This window comes from Netta rufina (assembly GCF_964035555.1).
Source record: "Netta rufina genome assembly, chromosome: 23".
In the NCBI taxonomy this organism is placed as follows: domain Eukaryota; kingdom Metazoa; phylum Chordata; class Aves; order Anseriformes; family Anatidae; genus Netta; species Netta rufina.
Window position 1 is genome coordinate 244,933 of NC_140147.1, and position 19,719 is coordinate 264,651.

Consider the following 19,719-nt stretch of genomic DNA (forward strand, 5'->3'; position numbering starts at 1 on the left):
ATCTACCTAGTGACAGCTAATATATATGTGCACTTGAAAATCTGATCTCAGACTAGACTGAGGCAATACCAGCTGGATGTGCTTGAGATGTGTCTGCTTCCTCCCAAGTGCCCAGCCTTGAAATCGTTGAATCAGGGTTTTTGCCTAATTCCATGAGAACTGGATCACAGCCCATAATTGAATTTTGCCTTCCTGGAAATAGGAGGAAATGCAGCAAAGCCAGTGAGGCTGGTGGGTTTTGCACCCTCTTATGAAAGCTGCTGTATTTCCTACAGATGTGCACTGATCTGCTAGTTTGTGACGTGTGAAGTTTTCAGATCTTCAGTCAAAACCTTTAAAAACCTCCTAATTGACTCTGAAGTCTCAGAGCCAGATTTTCAAGGGTATTTAAGGGTGGAAAAATACAGGAAAGCACTTGTGGGGTTTTTCAGCAAGGCATAAGCAGGCTAAATGCTTAAACCTAATGATTTTTACCCAGTTTGTTGTTGAGACTCCCACCAACTTTACTTGCGCTTTGAAGTGCTTTAATTGTCCTTCAAATCTAGAAAGACTCAGTCTTCCTGCTGAAACCCTGGGTATGGGGAGCCCATGTTCTTCAGGATCTGTGCTGAAGCCGCATCAAAATTTGGATGCGAAGTTCCTTTCAATTGGAACGTGGGCCACAGCTCTTGCATTGCAGGAGGTGTTGGAACTGCTACCCGAGATTTCTTTTCAAATATCTGAGTTAATGCCCTGCTTTGTTTTCCTTCCAGAGGGATGAGTTTTTGGGTCTGCTGGTGTAATAAAAGGCTAGAAGTACAATAGGATTTATCAGAAGCTGCCTGCTTGCATAGCCTCCCACCACAGGGTGGACAGGGAGAGAGGCAAAGGCAAGCAAAGTCAAGGGACTAACCCACAAGTGAGAGGAGATTAAGGGCTTGCAAACCAGCTAATCAATACCAGCCTGCATATAATGAACATCTCTCCCACTGCTGTAGCTTCAGACAGTAAAAACCTACTGTAAATGCAACATATCTCTGTGCTTCCTGCCAGCTGGCCGGGAGCCAGCGTATTTCCTTCAAAAAGAGGGATATTTATTTTCATCCTTTTAGAGGCAGCCAATTCATCTCAGACCACCACCAGCTAAAAAAGCTTTATAAATTAGCAGCCTTTTTAAAATTCTCTCCCCCACCCCCTTAAATATTATTTTCCTTTCGTTGTTCGTCAGTGTAAATCCTCTGCCAGAACATGCGAGCCGAGGCGCATTGCGACACACTCGCCTTTCTCTCAAAGCTGGAGAAAGACAGTAGCGGTAGTGTCTCACGAAAGCCAGGGGAAACCAAAGCAAAGACTCGCCGTGACCGATTCTCTTTCCAAATGGCGTAAGCAGGCTAACTTCAAACATGTGAATAATGAGTTATCTGTGCTTGACTTTGTTCGGCAGCAGAAGAGACAGTTCCTTCTAACACTTTCTTCCTTTCCTCCTGCTCCCTCCTGTGAACTTCTTTGCTTTCAGAAGCGGGCTGAAGTAGCGCTGGCACTTGCCAGCTGCTGCTGCTCTCTGTAGCTCAGCAGAGCTCTCCATCCTCTGCAGAGGCGTCGTGCTGGAGTCCTTTCCAGCTGCTGGTGCCGTGAGCAGTCCAGCTCCGCTGCCCTGCCCTCCCTCGGTGGCCATGGGGCTCCACCACGTGCTTCTTGGCTGGGCATTTCCCAAGGTGCTTGAGCTGGAGGTGGGGTTCCCAGGAAGACCTGAGGGTCATCCTGCATTGCTGGTGTGCAGAGATGAAACCACCCAACCATCTGTTGTAAGGGACAGGCCCAATGTTCCTGTAACACAGGCCTTTCACATGTGGCTTGTTTCTGGAGAACGTGCTGGGACTTGATAGTCTAGCCGAGGCTCAGACCAGAAAAAAATTCAATGCACTGTAGAGGATTGGTGTGTCTCTCTGAAGTACCTATTTTGAGGGCTACAAGAGAGATTTGAAAGCTATTTTGTGCATTGAGATGGAGTTTTATCCACTGGTGATTGCTTTCTTGTGGTCTGTTTTCATGGATGTGTAGTAACTAAGCCATTAGGCTGTGCATGGCATGGCTGCACAGTTGATCCGGGTGTACTTCTCAGCTGGGCTGCTAGGGTTTGAGCAGCACCGTGGGAGAAGGATGGTGGGAGCTGGCAGCTGTGACAAGCCCTGCTTTGAAGGGGGACATGCTAGGGGCCCTGTGGCTGCTGATGGCTCATCTCAAGCTGCTGTGGCATAATCATAACCGAGGCACTGTGCCCCAGCCCACACTACCATCTCCTGGTTCTTGTCTCCTCCTCTGTGGAGCTCAGGAAATGATCTGCAAATGCGTGTGTTAATAAACACACACATACACACACACAGCCCTGAGCTGAAACGCTCTGCATTTCCTTTGCTCCATCTTGCCGCCAGTGCTTCGCAGCAAGACGCCTGGGGAGGGCCAAGCCACTTCCCACCATCTGCTCTCCTTTCCTTTGGTAGCACGGGGTTATGGCAGGGGACAGGGATGAACGTGACACCCGAACCCCGACCTGCCGAGGGCAGAGAGCGTGCTGTGCCAGCTCCCTGCCTCTCTCTGCCGTGACTCCATCTGTGCCTACGCACAGATAAACCAGGGGCCAGGACCCCAGGCGCCCCAGGGGGCTTTACAAGTTGCCCTAGCATCTGTACTGGGCCAAATCAAATTTGCAAGCTCTTGGAATCTGGTATCATTCAAGTCATGAAGTTTCTGGAGCCCCTTTCTACCTTTGGTCAACATTATACGCTGTACCTAAGAAATCTGGGGAAATAATCTGCTCTTGTTGAGCGCTGTAGACACCCCCTACAGCCTAGAAGCCCCATCCTGGCTTCCATTTCAGAAGCCATGTCAAGTTGCACACTCTTAGAAGGATGAGCAGGGTCTGTCTGGGTTTTGAAAAGTTTTAATGCAGAAAGCCTGTCTTTAAATCTTAGCTTTAAGGACCTGAGCTTCATTGCAGCAGGAAACACCCAAAACTTCCAGTATGCATCTTATTACTGGTTTAAAGTGTAAAAAGCTCATTGTCTCTTCCAGCAGGGAAGTGCTCAGTGGGACTGTTTGTTTGCTATGCTGATACAGGTCGTGTTCTTATCCCAGGAGCTGAGGTGATCTGTCAAAATATACATCTTGTCATACTGAATATCAGAGTTGACTGACTTGGAAACTTGACCTACCTTCAAAACCCACATTCCATTGACAAGAAGTGTCCAAGGTCAGCAGCTGCCATAGAGTTATAACCATAAGGCTGTTGTTTCCATGAGCACTGACCTGTGCAAGTTGGTGCTAGTGCAGCCGGCTGCATGGCCATGGAGAGCAGGAAGCCGCGCGATGGAGCAAGGTGCTTGCACTGGGGCAAATGCAACACAAAGTTTCCAACACAACAGCAGGTTTTGTACCCAAAAATTCACTGTTCAGGGTGATGAAGACTTCTCAGACAGATTTCTGGGGCTGAGGTCTGGAGCTGTTTGAAGTCGATTGAAAATCCACCCACTGACTTTGTGAGGCTTTGAGTCAGTCCTTGGGTTAAGCTAGAAACCACCTTCCTTTTCTCTAAGGTACGAGCTATTGTTCATTTGACAGCATTGGTTTCCTCTGCATGACAGCTGTGGGTAGATGGGGAAGGGCCTTTAATGAAGCCAACCACTGCAGAAATTAAAAAGCTCAGGTTGTTCTGATGAAAGAAACCCATTAATAGCAATTCTCTCTTGCGTGACAAAGTCTGACGTCCCTAGCTCTCAGTGACAAGCGGCAGGAAGTCCTGGGGAGACAGCCTGTACCAAACAGGGTTGGTAGTCCGCAGAGCTGGTGGTTTTTAACTCGTTTGTTTCCTCATTTCGTATAGCTCAGTGCTGCCCAGCCCCAGCTCTGTTGATGGAGTTATGACACTGCCAGTGCAAGCTGGAGATGGTCTGGGAGAGCCAGGAAGGGTCCTGGCCTCACTCCTCTGCTCTGGGTTTCACTCCTAAATGAGACCCATTCTTTGCTTTGACTTAGTTTGCATCAAGTTTTCTACTTTCTTTTTGTAGGAACAGTCCTAGGTTTGAGGGTGGGGGTTGCTGGTAGTTGCTGTGTCTGCCCACAGACCATCCCCTTTCAAGGGTTGTGAATACAGTACTGATATTTACTTGAGGCCTAAAAACCCTGTGGGTTTGTGCCTGTGTTCAGGCAGCGCAGGGACCGGAGCAACCACAGTGCAGCGTAGTACAGCCACATGAAGCCCTTGGTTAGGTTGCATAGCTGAGTAATCTTTAAAAGCATTATCAACATAGACATCACTTGATTTATTTTTCAATATTTTCTCTGTCACATGCTAAACACTACTGCAGGATTGGGTTTCAACTGAGACAGAGGTAGGGACATTTCCATTAAATTTCTGTATGACTTGGTCTTCGCAGTCCTTTTAGCTTCTCTGCTAAGCCCTACCTGAGAAAACTGTTAAAGGAAAAACTTAAACTTTTTTTTTTTTCTTGTATGTTCAAACATATATTGAAATAATAAAATGTGGGCCAAAACAAGACACCTCACTGCACACGCATTGCCCCTTGGGGAAAACACAAACACCATGTGAGTTGCTGCTTGTGTGTCTCTGAAGGCCCTCAGATAAGACAGAGATGCCTGAGGTCTAGGGGCTCACAAAGATTAGAAGAGATCTTTTATGGTGTTGATTTGAGGTTTCCTTGGTTTACTTCACACAGCAGGGAAAATGCATTTTCAAAATACCATTGGGTTTTGCTTTCTGCTGGGAGTCCTTTTGCAGCAAGTTCTGCTTGCTGGCATCGGCATGTTCTTGTTGGGGCTGCAGTTTTGCTTGGGAGCAGCCTGGGGACAGTGGAGCTCGGGGCTGGTGCAGCCTCGCAGGGTGCTGGGGTGCAGTGGAGTGGCCCTCCCGCAGTCACAGCTGTGCCCTCCCGGCTGAGCCACCCGGCACCTCCATGAGCAGCCCGGGAGCGTGGCCCCAGCACGAGAGCCAAGCAGAGGCAAGATCAGAAGATACCAGACGCCAGGTTTAAGGAGGGGAAGTCTGGGGACTTTCTGTGACTTTGCTATAAACTGACACCGAGCTCACACTAAGCAGATGTGAGGGGGGAGGGTTGGGGGGGGGCATGCAAGCAAGAGGTGGCTGTGTTTTGTGCCTCTCAAGTGCGGCAGCATCGCTGTTTTCTAAAAGCCACGGAGATCTCAGCTGGGTGGGTGCCGGGCCATAGAGCTGGTTCTAGTAAGGTGCAGCTCTCAGGAGAGCCTCCCATTTCCTTCCCAGCCCCTCTCTGGCCTCCCTGCCAGCCTGCACACCTCTGGTGCCCTGAGCTCTGTGCTCGGCTATGCCAGGATCAGGTGTTTGCCACCTCGTGGAGGTACTTTTGTGACTGGCACAAAGAGCCAGGGGCACTGCATGGCTGCCTGGCTGCGGCAGGTGAAGAACAAGGGAAACCCAAGGGCTGAACCCAGCACTAGTTCAGAATGTAAAGCTGAGGCAGCTCCAGCCTCGCTGGAGGCCCTCCAGCTTTGTGCGGGTGTAACTGAGACTGGAATCCGGCCCAGAGAGAGTGAAGCCGTTCAGTGATGATTAATATAGTAAAATGCGAAAGTTATGTATCAAGTGTATTTCATGCGCCTCTTGCCTCAGGCCAATTAGCATAAATTTAATAATTATTGCCCTGTTCCAGCAGCTGCTACCTAAGAAGCTGGGAGTGTTTTACAAATGCTCATTAGTTGCTGCCCTGCCTCAGGGAGGTAGGTGAATAGTCTCCCCGTTTCACAGGCTTAGGAGAAGAGGAGTGGAGAAGCAAAGTGACACATCAGAGGTGCAGTACCGTGGGGGGCTGTTCCCAGGCCCCTGCAGCCCCCTTGGCTCTGGCCACGTAGGCTGGGCAGGGGACTGCAGAAAGACAAGAGTTTGCCCTGGATGCCATGAGCAAATGCTGTAGAAAATATTTAAAATGCAACATTTCCCTTGCTGGTTCCAAGGCCACAGCTGTGGCAGGAGAGAGGCCTTCTCCCACCTCATGTGTGTGTCCCCTCTCTCGTTGGGAGCAGGTGAGGAGGGCGCAGACTGGTGGCTCAGGAATGGCCCACGGAGCCTCTCCAGGCCCCCACCACATATCACAGGCCGCCTCGAGGACCAGGGCTGCTGTGCTGACACTGTGCTTACCAGAACACTCTAGCCAAAGGGGAGCCGCTCAGACACCAGCTTCTCTTATCATGTTCCAGGGCACAGACAAAAGCTGGAAGACCAAACCAAACCCTTCGCTGACCGCTATGGGGAGCTGGAACGGCTGCGCCAGTCCATGAGAGTCACCCCGACGACACCCAGCCCTCGTGGAACTCTCAGCACCCCAAGCCACTTCGGGTCACAGGCCCAGACTCCAATACAAGGTACCAGCCGCGCACCACCCTGGCGTCGTGCAGCCGGGACAGCCGCAGGGCTCAGGGGTCGAGCCAGGGGTGGGTGGGACGGGGATCTCACCACCAGCAGCTTTCTTGCACCCGCTGAGTAAGCAGATTACAATTACGCTGAATTGTAAACCCAGGTGATTTCACTGAGCGCACCATTAGGTATGGGGTCTGAGGTAAAACTGAGGAGTTCCAATAGGAATGCAAGGGAGAGCTAGGCATGCTTTGAATTTGGTAGCTTCTTTGATATGAAGGCACCCGCACAGACAGTTAAGCATCAGCAAGAAAAGGGTGTATTATACTTTACATGGTAATCCAAGTGGTTTCTTATCTTGTTGCATTGTGTTTATGCCAAGTCTGGTGATCCATCACCTAACTCCAGCATAATTCCCCACATGTATGCACACCTGCATGGGCGCACGCGTGTGTGCACACACAGGCTTTGCTCTTCCCATATTTGCAATCAGCATAGCTGAGCCCTCGGGCACTCCCCGTGAGTCTGCATTGGCGCTTGTTGCCAGGACAGTGGTAGGAACTGCCACTAGTCCTTTGGAGAGTTACCTGTGAGAGGTCAGTCTGCTAATCCCCTGAGTTTGAATTTCATCCCCAAAATAGGCATTGCATTTGAAAATATCCAGCTGCCTTGCAACTCCCAGCTTGCTGCACTTCTCAGCAACACCAGACACTACTGTGATGTATTAAGAGAGTCTGTTCTCCCACCTGCACATTGCCAATGATCCTTTTCCATGCATTTTTAATCTTGGTGTTGTTTTCCTTTGAAAATCAGCAGAAGTACTAACAGAAACTTAACAGATATTAATTAAGCAGGCTGTAGTTTGAGTTTTGGTGAAAAATTGTGCCTCTTGGAAGGTTTTGGGCTAAAACGTTTCAAAAGCTTTTATGCTGCGTTTTCAGAAGTGACGCAGATGTTTGAAAACCTCAATGTCATTGGCAAAGGAGGGTGTCTCAGGCACAAAAACATGTTTGAAAATGTTACCAAACTGTAAAAGCTACCACACTCCTCCCAACCCAAAATTACAGCGAAAGCTTAATTTATTTCTCATTGAAATGCAAATCTTTATGCTTGGAATTTTCATTGATATTAGCACAGTTTATGAGAAGAACATGGGCATTTTGTGTAGGATCATCATTTGATTTTTCTTTTTTAAAAGGAGAGAGAGAGTTTTATAGGCTCAACTCATTGGCTGTACAATAAAAAGAGTCTTGGAAGGGGGGAACGCATATTTTAAATTAGCACAGTCCCCTGTAGTGCCAGAAACCCAAAGTGTGTCATTCGGAGCAAAGAGTCAGGTGATGACACAAATTCAAAAAGAAAAATGAAACTGGCCACAAGTTACCGCCCATGCCAAATTCCCAAATGTCAAGTGACAGCAGGAGTGGAGACACACAAAATTAGCCATCTAAAATCATTCCTGTGGAGTAAATCCAAAGTACCAGGAATGCTGCAAAATGCAGTTTGTGCACGGTCTGCTCTTGGCTCTGTTGTTTCCAAGTTGGAGGAACTGTCTTAAAATTACTGTGGGTTCTTACCAGCGTAACTGGGAGCAGAATCAACTTAGTAACTTTAATCCCAACTGTGTCCTTTTGACACAACTCTAACTATAACCAATAATAATAATAATAATAAAACCCTTTCTCTCTCACACACACAGCTTATTCACAAAGATCGTAATTTTTACCCAAGCAAGTGGAGCCTGACGCATGCCAAGAATAACACGAGAGTTAACAGGCCTGTAATTCTCACGACTTGGCACATTCTTAGGTAACACACATGAGAAGCCGATTAGCAAAAGCATAACGAGATATTGGTTAGGAGGGACGAATGAGGCAGGCTGGAGTTCACCCATCCCCACTGCCCCTCACCTGGGTTCTTCAAGCCTTAACTTCCTCAGTGTCCTCACACCCCCGTGCAGGGGGGGGAGCAGCTGTCCCTCCGTCAACCAACTTGCTGGTGTTGGTTGGCCTCCCAGTTCTGCTGACCCAGTGGTTTGCATGAGTGCTTCCTAATCCACTTCTGGCAAAACCTGACCAGTGAGCTGGGATGCCCAGAAACAGCCTCAGCCACCAAAGGGGGAGTCAGGCACCGCAGCTCCTTGAGTTCAGCGCCTGGAGTTTTTTCTTTGTAGCAGAAAGTAGGAGATAGGATTCCTCTCTCAGAGGAATTAGGGTCCTTTGGAGATTCATTTGCTCTGGATGTATCCGATCTTTCCTCCCCAGGAGTGAAGGCCATGTGGCCATAGTGGAGATCACAGCAAGGACAGTGGTGTAAATGAGGAATCTGGCCCTCAGCCATTTGCAAGAATTTCAGTAAAGCAGCGCCTGGAGGTTATAAATAGCCCCCATGTAAAATGATCATCCTGAGGTTAAATGGTCTCAAACCAAAAACCTCCTGGTAAGAGAAAACCAATCGTTTCTGAAGTGCATGCCAGGAAGCACAGGAGGAGAGTGTGCTCTGCTCCAGCCGAGCAGGTCAGATTCTGCTCTTGCACTGGTTTCCCACTGCCCAGTGCGAATTTACTGCAGTGGCTCTAGTCTCACCTTACCCCTTGCAGATGAGCAGAGAATCAGTATCTTCCCATGCCTGTCTGCAAATGGGACAGACGTTTTCAGCCTTGCGCATGCCAGATTTGATAGCCATTTCCACTGCTCTGGAAGAGAAAATGAGTGATCTGAGCGCAGCTGTGGTGAGAATGGGCAGGTGGGACAGGCATACCCACAGCCAGCATCAGCTGGCACTCCTTCCCTGGCTGCAGCAGAGCAGAGCCATTTGTCTCCATTGAGGATTTGGCCTAATACTTCTCCAGTGAGGTCTGGAAAATCTGAGGTTTTGAAATCCCGGCTCTCCCATCTCTGCAGCGAGACACCAAGCTGTCATTAGGATGGCTTGAAATGGTTCCTTATTATGGGGCACGCGATGCCAGAGCCTTGCGTGCTTACTTCATTGTGAGTTTTGTCTTCTAGTTTAAAAAAAAAAAAATCAAGGAGCTCTCAAAAGTGAAGCAAGATGTTAAAGAAACTTGCTTCTGCGCGCTTTTGGCTGCTTCTAAGGGCCCCCTTGCTCTGGGGAAGTGGGACGGTGACAGACACACATCCTCCTGGGGAGAGCCAAGATGCTCCCAGCAGCCCCCTATTCTCTGCGCAATGCCTCATCCTTGCCCATGTTTCAGCAGTGGTTCATGCTGAACCGTTTTATTCCCATTGCAACAGAGGAGGACCGCCCACGCAGCCGGCTCCTGTGTTCTAGCTTTGCGGTGGAAACATCTTCAATCACTCAAAAGCAATTGTGTGCATTGTCCAGCAACATGTAGGGGCCTTGTGTACATGAGGACAATTGCAAAGTGATTTTAAATTTGATCTACTCAGTAACAGAGCAAGCTGTTTTGATTAATGCACTTAACATCCCCTTGCACACTCTTCATATTGCTCCAGCGAAACCAAATTCCCTTGACTTCACAGGGAGAACAGTAAACGCTGGATCCTTTCGCTTCTCCCAGCCTTAGTGTCTGCTAAACAGTTTTGGAGACATTGTACTGGTGAAGAGCTTTCAGATCTCCTGATCTGGAAACAGCTCAGCTTTAACCAGTTTCATTTGCAATCCATTACTTAAAGCCAGTGCAACGTTTTTAACATAGGCCAGTCATCAGCAGAATGCTTCACCATATGCATTTAAAGTAAAATCTCTCTCTCTCCTTTTCTTTTTAAATATACATTTTAGAAGTATTATATTACTTTTAAGAAGCCTCTTGGCATAGGCAGCAAGTGCCCTATTGTTTCCGAAATGCAACGTGGCTGCTCTGAGGTTAAGTCCTGAATTATGGGCCCAGCAAATACCCTGAATTGCTGCTTCCTAATCCCTGTCCAGATCGACTTATGGTTTCTTTAAAATATCCGTTTCTTAATGGATAAAAACATTCTACCATGGGCAGTGGCTAAATTGTTTCCAAAGGAAGCTAGGCAAGCATTAGTGGGAAGAAAACATATTGTGGGATTCAGCTTCAGCCTCAAAGGAAGGAACGTGCTTAAGATGGGTTTCCTGCCTCCTCTCAGCCTCTGAATGCTTCTGTGCCTGTCTTCAAACTGCTTTTCTCCTCCTCTCAATTGCATTTGCCCGCTGTGCAATGGCTATTCCTTAAATGAATTTGTCAGGTAATGGTCAAAGATGAAACACAGGCCAGCACTGGTCGGGAGCTGAGGTGCTGCTGGTGGAAATGGAAGGCAGGTGCGCAGCAGGACCAGCTGGCCTTGCCCTGGGCTCCAGGGCAGCTGCTCTGCCTCCAGCAGGGGTTCAGGCTGCACCGAGCCCCGCAGGGGCAGCACCGGGCTGGGCTGCGGCGCGGGAGCGGCGGAGCAGGGCGGGCACCCGGGCGCCTCTCGCCCACCGCTGCCGAGCTGCAGTGGGTTTCCCATGGCAGGCCGGCCTGGCCCGAACCTGCTCAGCAGGCAAGGTGGTCTAGCTGCAGGCTGGGTTGTAAATTCAGCTACTTCCTTTTATGTAGTCAGGGCTTGTTAATTTTTTTTAATACCCTTTGAATACAGGTAAAGAGCAAAGCGCGGGCAGGCCAGAGGCAGTGCCTGCAGTAAGGCAGCGCTCCCTGTGCAGCCCGCCCACCCGCGCAGTTAGCACCGTTAGCTCGCTCCTCGTCTGTGCGGGACCCAGCAGCTGGGACTGAGGCTGAGGCAGCGCGTGCCGGGCAGGCCGTGGGGCAGAGCCGGGCTCGGGGATGGTGAGGAGAAGTGAGGGGCCTGGTGGGAGGGGAAGCTGGAAGAGCATGGCTTGTTTAGTCTAGCAAAAGGCAGGCTGGGAGCGGAGCTGATTGCTCTGTGTAAATACATCCAGGGCATAAACATCAGGGATGGAGAAGAGCTAATGTAAGCTATGAAGGACAGTGCTGGCACAGGAGATGGGGCTGAACTGGCCCTGAAGCGTTAGAAGTGGGGTCCTCCCCAGAAGGGCAGGACGGGTGCAAAGAATGTCTGGGGCAGGGTAAAAGCATGGACCTTGAAGGCTTTGCCGAGGAGGCTGCGATGCAGTGTGTGGGTCAGTGAGCCAGGAGCACCCGGGGCAGCCCTGCTTCCAGCCCTGCTCTCCTGCAGAGTCTGGGGGCTGCTGCCCAGCGTATTTGGGGCCCAACTGAAAGTGCCAGGGGAGGACCGAGGAGAGCATCGTTGGCTGGTTTGTGATGCTCCTGCGGTAGGTTTGGGGGCTGGGTCTGTCTGCACAGCAGCACACTGTATTTGAAGAGAATGAGAAAACTGAGTAGCAAACGTGCTCGGCGATTTTGAGGTGGTGCTTGGCGATGCTGTGATAAGCGACATGTGTGTTGTTGTGTTTTGGTTTGGGTTTTTTTTTCAGGCTCTGCAGAGGAAGTACTAGCACCCAGTTTGTGAGCCGGTTATATCAGATACAGAACAATTGCTCCATGGGTGTGTAACAACGGATGCTGTTCACACCCTCATTTTTTTTCAACACCTTCCCCCTCCCCCAAAATAAATTTTGCTCTATTTTTCGTGGGGCAGGAGGAAGGGGCTGTTTCTTTTTTAGTTATCTCTGACTGTGAAACGAATGAACTTGTTCACATATGTGACAGAGGCGTGAGAGCGTGCCTGCGTGCGTGGGTGGGGAGGAGAGCAGCGCCTTTTCTAGAGATGAGCTGGGTCTTCAGAGATTGAATGCATCTTGTGCACCTTCCCTTACAGAGCAGATTCTCTTCGTCTTTGGCCACCTGCCTCTTCATGCTCCCAGATGGAGCCGCTATGATCAGGGGAAGGAAGCAGAGAGGAAGAGAGGTCAGAAAAATGCCGAAAACAACTTAGAGGTCCAAGCATCACAGAAACTAGTAGAGAAAGAATAGCAGAAGGTATATACAGAGAGAGAATTTCTGTCCCCACTCCGTCTTGCATATGCATGCATATTATACACATAAGCATAAAGTATCATTAGTGTTTACATTGTTGTCAATCATCATGGCATAAGACAGGAAAGGAGGTTTCTTTCCCCCAGGCTAGATTTTTTATGACAATTTTGCAAGGCACGTATATGTATATAAATAAAACGGTGATATATGGCCAGGCTGCAGATATTTATATATTCTATATACATAGAGAGTTCTGTACTATCGAGTTCCTTTTAAATTTCCTTTATTCTCTCTGTGTTCCACATGCTATATGTATTAGTGTGTTTTCTATAGTATACACACAAGCTTAGGGTTATTGCTGACTTATTGAATAAGCCACTGCATGTTCTCCACATCTCTAAAATGGGGATCAGAGAGTAGTATCTGGGTTGATGTGGAATTGCTCAGGTTCCATGCATCACTGCACATCCCCAGCTAATCTGATGATCTTCTCATACATTGGGCCTCATCGATGTGCTCTGTGCACGTGCCCTGGGTGAGCTTTGTCATTTAGTTGTCCCTTGGAGCTGTTTCCATGATGTGGCACTAAAGAGGTCCTGACGTAGCTTTTCTTGCCCTTCTCCAGACAGAACACACATTTTCTGGGTTAAGAGGCAGTGGAAGCCCTCACTGATCTGATGGGCTGTACGCACTTCGGTGCCGCTGGTCTCTAAAACCACTTGCAGGGTGCATTGCCTCGGCTCCACGAGGGTTTCCGGGGACTCTGAGCAGACCCACCAGTTCTGACCCAGCATGGGCACAGGAACCCATTTCAGCCCATCCAAGAGAGCTCCCAAACCTAGGAAGGTCTTAAGGGAGGAGGCTGAACACACCCAGACCCACTCTGCGGTCTCCAAGCCAGCCTCCCCACCTCCACGCTCGCTGCCAGCCTGCACCGCCCTGCGCAGCTCCGCCATGAACCTGTCGAGCTCTGCTCCCATCGCCCAGGCGCTCAGATGCAGCTTTGCCTTTTTCTCCCTGCTGTTCAGCCAAGAAAAGGCCCATATCGCCTCTGAGGTGAAAATAAAGCTGCTGTGTCACTTGAGCACAGTTGTTTTATCTGGAAAGAGGCTGAGCAGCTTTGAAAGTCTATTTCTATCGGACTCTGCAAGTGGGTGCACAAGGGGGTGTGGGGGTCCTCAAAAAGTGCAGATTGCAGCTGCACAATTAAGTACTGGGGTGTGTCCCGGCCTCGGGGTCCCCTGGGCAGCACGGCCCTAACAAGGAGACAGTGGCATTACTAATCAGGGCTCTGACCTTTACATGGCTTTTATTTAATACACATTCCACACTTCCCCAAACTCCTATCCAAAACATTGACATTTCCGCTGATAGATTGGGTCAGATTTTGGAGTAGTTGGGGGGGCTCAATTCACTCTTACAATGGTTAAATTCTTACAGCTAAATGGGCTTATTCAGTTAGTGCAGCAGCTGGTGTGATTTCGAGAAGAAAATAAACATTTCCTTCAAATATTTTGATTGGCAACTGGACAACCGAAATACTCAAGCTCAGATTGCCAGGGTCCAAAAAAGCAAATGGGGGTTGGACGGCGAACAAGCAAGGCAAACCGTAGTAAATCCTCCGAGGCAGCGCTACCACGCAGATTGTGCTGGCGAAGCGCTGCGAAGGAGGCAGCGAGATGCGATTTTCGAGTGCGCTGCCGGCTGTGACCTCAAAGGGAGCGCGGGGCCCAAAGGTGCAACTTCACCGGCTCCCCGGGCATCCGCTTAGTGCCTCGCTCGCTCCGGACTGCCGCTCGGGAGCTGGCTGAGCCTAACAGAGGGCTGCTTTGTTGCCGAGCTGGGTGGTTGCGGCGGGGATTCAACGTTTTGCCCTGGCCTCGCCGGGGCTGTCCCAGAGCCCCCCGCTGTCCTTCCGCAGCGCGGCCCTCCTCGGACCCGGGGCAGGAGGCCGGCAGCCGGGCGGAGCCGGGCTCCCCGCCGCCAGGGCCCGGGGACGGAGCTCGGCACCCGTCGCCCGGCCCCGCCGGGGCTCCCCCCCCAGCGCCCTGGCGGCGGCGAGCCCGGCGCGGCCGCGGCTCCCTCTGCTGGCGCCTCCCGCCGCCGGCTCGGGGCCGCTGCCCCCTGCTGGAGGCGAGACGGGCCCGGCCGGGCCCCCCGGGGACGGGACGGGACGGGACGGGACGGGACGGGACGGGACGGGACGGGACGGGACGGGACGGGACGGGAGCATCCATCCCCGCGTGCTCCCGGCGGCGCAGGAACGGGGCTGGCGGCCGGTTACCGCTGCCTGACTTCAACAGGGACGGCCAGCGCCCCACAAACGGCGGGGGAACAGAATAGACAAGTGGGGTTGGGGTTGTTTTTTGTTTGTTTGTTTGTTTTAGCCTCGGATTGGTGGGGGAAGACCGGGGCTTTGTTCTGGGAGAGCCCTCAAGCCCAAGGCCCGGTGTAGATGAAAGCGCAGCCCAGCGGTGCTGCGCGGGTGCCTCACATCTGCAGCACGCGGGGCTGGGGGGAGGCGAGCTGCCGAGGAGCCGAGTCCAAAGCCCGGCACCCGCAGAGCTCACCCGCTGCCTGCCGCTGTGCTCAGGCCATAGCTGGAGAGTTTCTAGCCTGCTGGTATCGCTGTGCTTTGCTCTCTATGCATGCAGCCTGCAATTATCACTCTCAGAAGCTTGTGTCTAAATTAGTAGCAAATACCAATTGCCAAATGTTGCACATTCAGTCCAATAAAACATAGCCTTTAAAAAAACCCTTTGAGCATGTTATAGAGGAAAAGGGAAATGTGCCCTGAGCATTTGTGTTTTATTTCAATTTACATTTTTCTGGACTATTATATAAGGGCACATTAAAGCTAACAAAGGAGCACAGTCTGATCACTCAACATCGTCCACTGCTCCGGGGAAGGTGCTGAGCAGCACCCTGGGGTTTTGGGGCTGGGGATGGTGAATTTGGAGCCTGCTGTCTCTGTGTGTGTAGCAAAACAGTCTTGCCCTTTTCCTGCAGTGACCAGGCTGCATGCTTGTAAGGAGGTATTCAGAAGATGGTATTTTTTGAGTCTTTCCCAAGTTCAGCTGGGATTTTTGTTCTGTGGTCCTACCCTATTCTTGCTGAAGCTCAGGGCTCTGCTCAATTTGCTTCTTGCAGCAACTCTTCAAACCTCACCTCACAGCACCTGACAGCAGTGCTGGTGCCACTTTTGCAGTAGCATGGCTTTGGGATGGGGCCGAGTGTCCTGCTGGCAAGCTGAGATGTGAAATAAGGTTGGTTTGCTCAGCTCTGAGCGTTTTCCGCAGTGTAGCTCTTTTCCAGCCAGCCCAAGCATGCTACCCCTCCACATAGCACCCAGGATGGATGGAGCCGCGGGTGTGTGCATGCGGTTCATGACAGCTTTGAGCTGCTCCTCTCTTATCTCACACCAAAGCCGCAGCCACATTCACAAACCAGGTGCTCCCCTGCCTTTCTCCTCCATGGAGCCTGCGTGGGAAGGCAGGCGCTGCCGATCGCCCACAAATGGCTGGAGGGGAGGGTGGCGCCTCCCCTCCACTGCTCCCCTGCTGCAGGACTCACCTGGACCAGAAAGGGGCTTCAGGTCAGATCCCCTCCCTGTCTGCTCCTCCAGAGCATGTCCTTAGTTAGCTAGAAGGGATTAGCTCAGGTGTTTTTTTTTTCCTGGGGAAATGCTGCAGGGACTGGTACACCAGCCCTGAGAATTTTAAAATGCTTTGGCATAATAAATATATATATAATACACATCCCTATCCATACACAGCTAATATGCAATCATATATCTCTGTGTGTCTCTGTATATACACACACATATGTAAAAATAACAAGTGCTTCTATCATATTCATCTCACACATTTTCTTGTTCGGAGTTGATTCAAAACCCAGCCTATGTGACAGACAACCAACAACTAATAGCCTTTCTGGCTAGGTTTGCTCTTTAGAGCTAGGCAAGATTTTATGTGTTAGCTCTGAGCATCAAAAATATTCTCATGTGCTGCAGAGTCTGGCACAGCAGAATTTTCCCCGTACTTTGGAGCAGTGTGTCTCATCCTGCAGAGCGTGGGGAAGAGGAGGGCCTGCAGAAAAGTCTCTGAGGCCAGATGACATCCTGCTACCAAAGCAGAAAGGTGCAACATCCCTGCCTTTAGCGAGGGAAAATAGTCTTAGCAGTAAAGAGAAAGCCACCTCCAGCCAGCCAAGAGCTCTGAGCACAGTACGTCAGCCAAGAACTTTGGACTGGAACTGTTCTTTCTAGAGATTTTTGTTTTATGGGTGGTGTTAAAAGGCTGAGAAAGGCACAGTAGTAGCCATTTATAGCCATGCCCTCCTTCATAACTAGCGCCAGAGCTTAATGTGAGCTACTGAGGTCCAGAGGACAGGGGTTTTGCATCTCTGCTGGGAGAGCACAGCTCATTTCTCTTTGCTTCCCACAGAGGACAGGACCCAACAGCACCAGGCAGAGGTCCTGTCCCGATAAAAGCTGGCTGCAACCCACTTGACATTTATACCCCTAAGGAAAAGCACAGGGGCTCCATCATCTGTGGGAGCTGGGTAACATCCCCACCACACTGACCCAAGCGTCCCTTCCCCCAGTAGAGGAAAGCCTGAATTTCTCACTCTCTTTATCCTCTTGGAAGGAGAAAAATACACAGAGAAAAGCAAGCAGAGGGGTATTGTGGCTCCTAGCTTGGGAGTTTTCAGCTGTGTGTTTATCAGCTCCATCCCCTGATGGTATCAGCACGAACAGGCCACCCACAGGAAGGCTTAGCAGCCTGGTCTGGACTCCAGCTTTTCCTCTCTGTCTCCGTGTGTGCGTGTATATACACCACCGACTATCTCAGGGACCAGCCGTCTGGGGCCTGCATCCATTTATTTACTACACAGCTGATGTAATGGCTAAACATTTTTTTCTGTGTTTATGGGGTGTTTTTTTTTAATCTGCCAGAGACGAATAGACCCCTAGAGAAGTCAGCTTAATTGTGTCCCTTCTTGGATAGGAAACAACAAATTTTAGGACAGGAAATGGGAACAAATTAAACAAAATGGTTTTAGGATTTTTGTATTTAAGTTTCCCAGCTCTCTTCCCTGGCAGATCTTAGAGATGTTTTTCCCTCTGACTTTTATTCCTTGGGCAGGGGATGACCCAGGCCACAGGACAACCTCTACAAGCCACCAGGAGAGTGCTCTAACCACCCGCTTTCTTCTCCCAACCCCGCAGGCACATCAGACCTGAGCCCCTTCTCAGACCCCCGGCAGTTTGACCGCTCCTTCCCGACGCTGCCAGCCCTCACCGAGACCAGGTTCTCCGACCCACGGATGCATTACCCCGGCGCCATGTCCGCTGCCTTCCCCTACACCGCAACGCCCTCTGCGACGGGCATTGGGGGCATCAGCATGACCAGCATGCCCACCACCACGCGCTTTCACCACACCTACCTGCCGCCCCCTTACCCCGGCTCCACGCAGAACCAAAGCGGACCCTTCCAGGCCAACCCCTCTCCCTACCACTTGTACTACGGCACATCTTCGGGCTCTTACCAGTTCTCCATGGTGGCAGGTGGCGAGCGCTCGCCCACCCGCATGCTCTCGTCTTGTACAAGTGCTTCAGCGGGGAACAACTTAATGAATCCCAACCTGGGCAATCAGAATGACGGCGTCGATGCAGACGGGAGCCACAGTAACTCACCGACCACCATGACGACTACAGGGAGGATGGATGAGTCGGTCTGGAGACCCTACTAGGAGGAACGCAGCTGGGCACCCACCACTTTAACTTAATTGGCCACCATCATGTTACTCCTTTTGGTAGTGAATGCAGCAAAATGAGACCTAGGGAAAAGGTAAACCAAAGTCTCCCAACCCAAAAGAAAACCAGGATCCTCTACATGGAAGCAGGGCAAACGTCAAGCGAAGATGAACCAGGACCTATGTTACATTTCAAGATAAGTGTCCACAAAGCTTGAATTTGTCGCTTGATGTGGTTCCTTTCATTTGTTTTTAATATGTGGATTGTACATAGGAAAGAAAAAAGATGTGTGGAATCAGATATTTGTTTATTGCAGAACACTTCTCAGTCATCTCACTCTCATCCCCATCCCCACACAAAGCATTCAAAAGTTAAGAAAACCTTGTCCTTCTGCAAAACGTTTTAGAGAAGAGAAAGGACCAGGAAATCATCTGAACCATCTCTCTGCCAGTGCAGAAAGACTGAACTGAAAAAAAAAAAAAAGAAAAAAAAAAAAAAGAAAAAAACCTTTGTCTCCTCTCAGTCCCTCCCCACCAGTTTAAGGCTCCTGACTACCAAAGATCCGTGGGACAATGCCAGAGCCACATGCCACACGTGAGAGTCTGGTTTACAGCACAGCTGTGGGTTCTCGGGAATGCACGGAGACTGCGCATTCCTCGTGGGTCAGACGGCATCAGCCATGTGAACAAGAGCTGTGATGTGATTATTATTATTCTTTGTTGACGACAGAGGTTGTATTGTTCATTTTTGTCATTGTCGTCATTTTTAAAACAGTAACGTGGCTGATTCTGTGCCTGACAGACCCTCCCCTTTCCTGTATGTTTACATATGAGATGTACTTTTTATGAGATGTGTTTTGTTGTGTTTGCTCTTTTGTCCTGACCTCACCATTCAATTCTTTGCCCCTCTTTAGCAAATCTCAGTGATGGTATCTGAAGCGAAGGCAGTGTTCAGGACAATTCAAGGTGTGTGAGATGCACTTCCAAGCAAGCGTGTTACCTGCAGAGTGACTCAGAAACCTTTGGCATGACCCTGCCATTGGTCTCTGGGTCTTCCTTTCATTCTCTCTGAGTGGCTATACATGCAGCTGGTGGCAAAAGCATCATATTTCTGTTATGATTCTTTCCTGTGTTTTCACCCAGAGTGGATTGACACATGATGACTTTTTTCTATTTAGAAACAACTTACACTTGGCAGTTCATGCTGAATGCTCTAACTGAGATTTGGAGAAAGGAGCAGTTTCTACGCAGTCCCTTTGGTGGTGGGAAGATTGTGAAGCAATGTTACCTGACATTTTCCAACCCCTTACCCTCCTTTCCGTTCTCCCAAGTGACCTAGAGCGCTGATATCTTGCTGTAGATGAATAAGCTGAAGAGCAGGCCCTTAAAGCTACCACTGGTGCACTGTTAGCTGGTTGGATTGTGTGGCATCTGGAGGAACCAGGTCCCTCAGGCACCGTGCAGACACAGCCTCATGGCTGGTACCAACGAGGCTGTGACCTGAATGAGACTGCACCAGGTGGCAGCAGGCAGCTGGAGAGGTGGCAGGGCTTCCCCCAGGCCGAGCTGGTGGCCTGTCCCCAACGCACGCCGCAGGGTTAAGCCGCCTTCCACCGGCTGGCCAGGCTTTCTGCTGGTGTGCAAACTGGGGCTGGGTTCTGGGCTCCCTGTGCCACAG

General features: G+C 50.3%; 1 protein-coding gene across 1 annotated transcript in view; it reads left to right on the forward strand.

The window, feature by feature from the left end:
• RUNX3 (RUNX family transcription factor 3) overlaps positions 1–18,038 on the forward strand; it is a gene marked incomplete at both ends in the record, with an annotated part of 56,715 nt that extends 38,677 nt beyond the window's left edge. The window contains 2 exons of the mRNA XM_084300529.1: positions 6,226–6,390; positions 17,515–18,038. Of these exons, the coding sequence (XP_084156655.1) occupies positions 6,226–6,390; positions 17,515–18,038 (689 nt within the window). The remainder of the gene's footprint in view (positions 1–6,225; positions 6,391–17,514) is intronic.
• Positions 18,039–19,719: the final 1,681 nt, after the last annotated feature.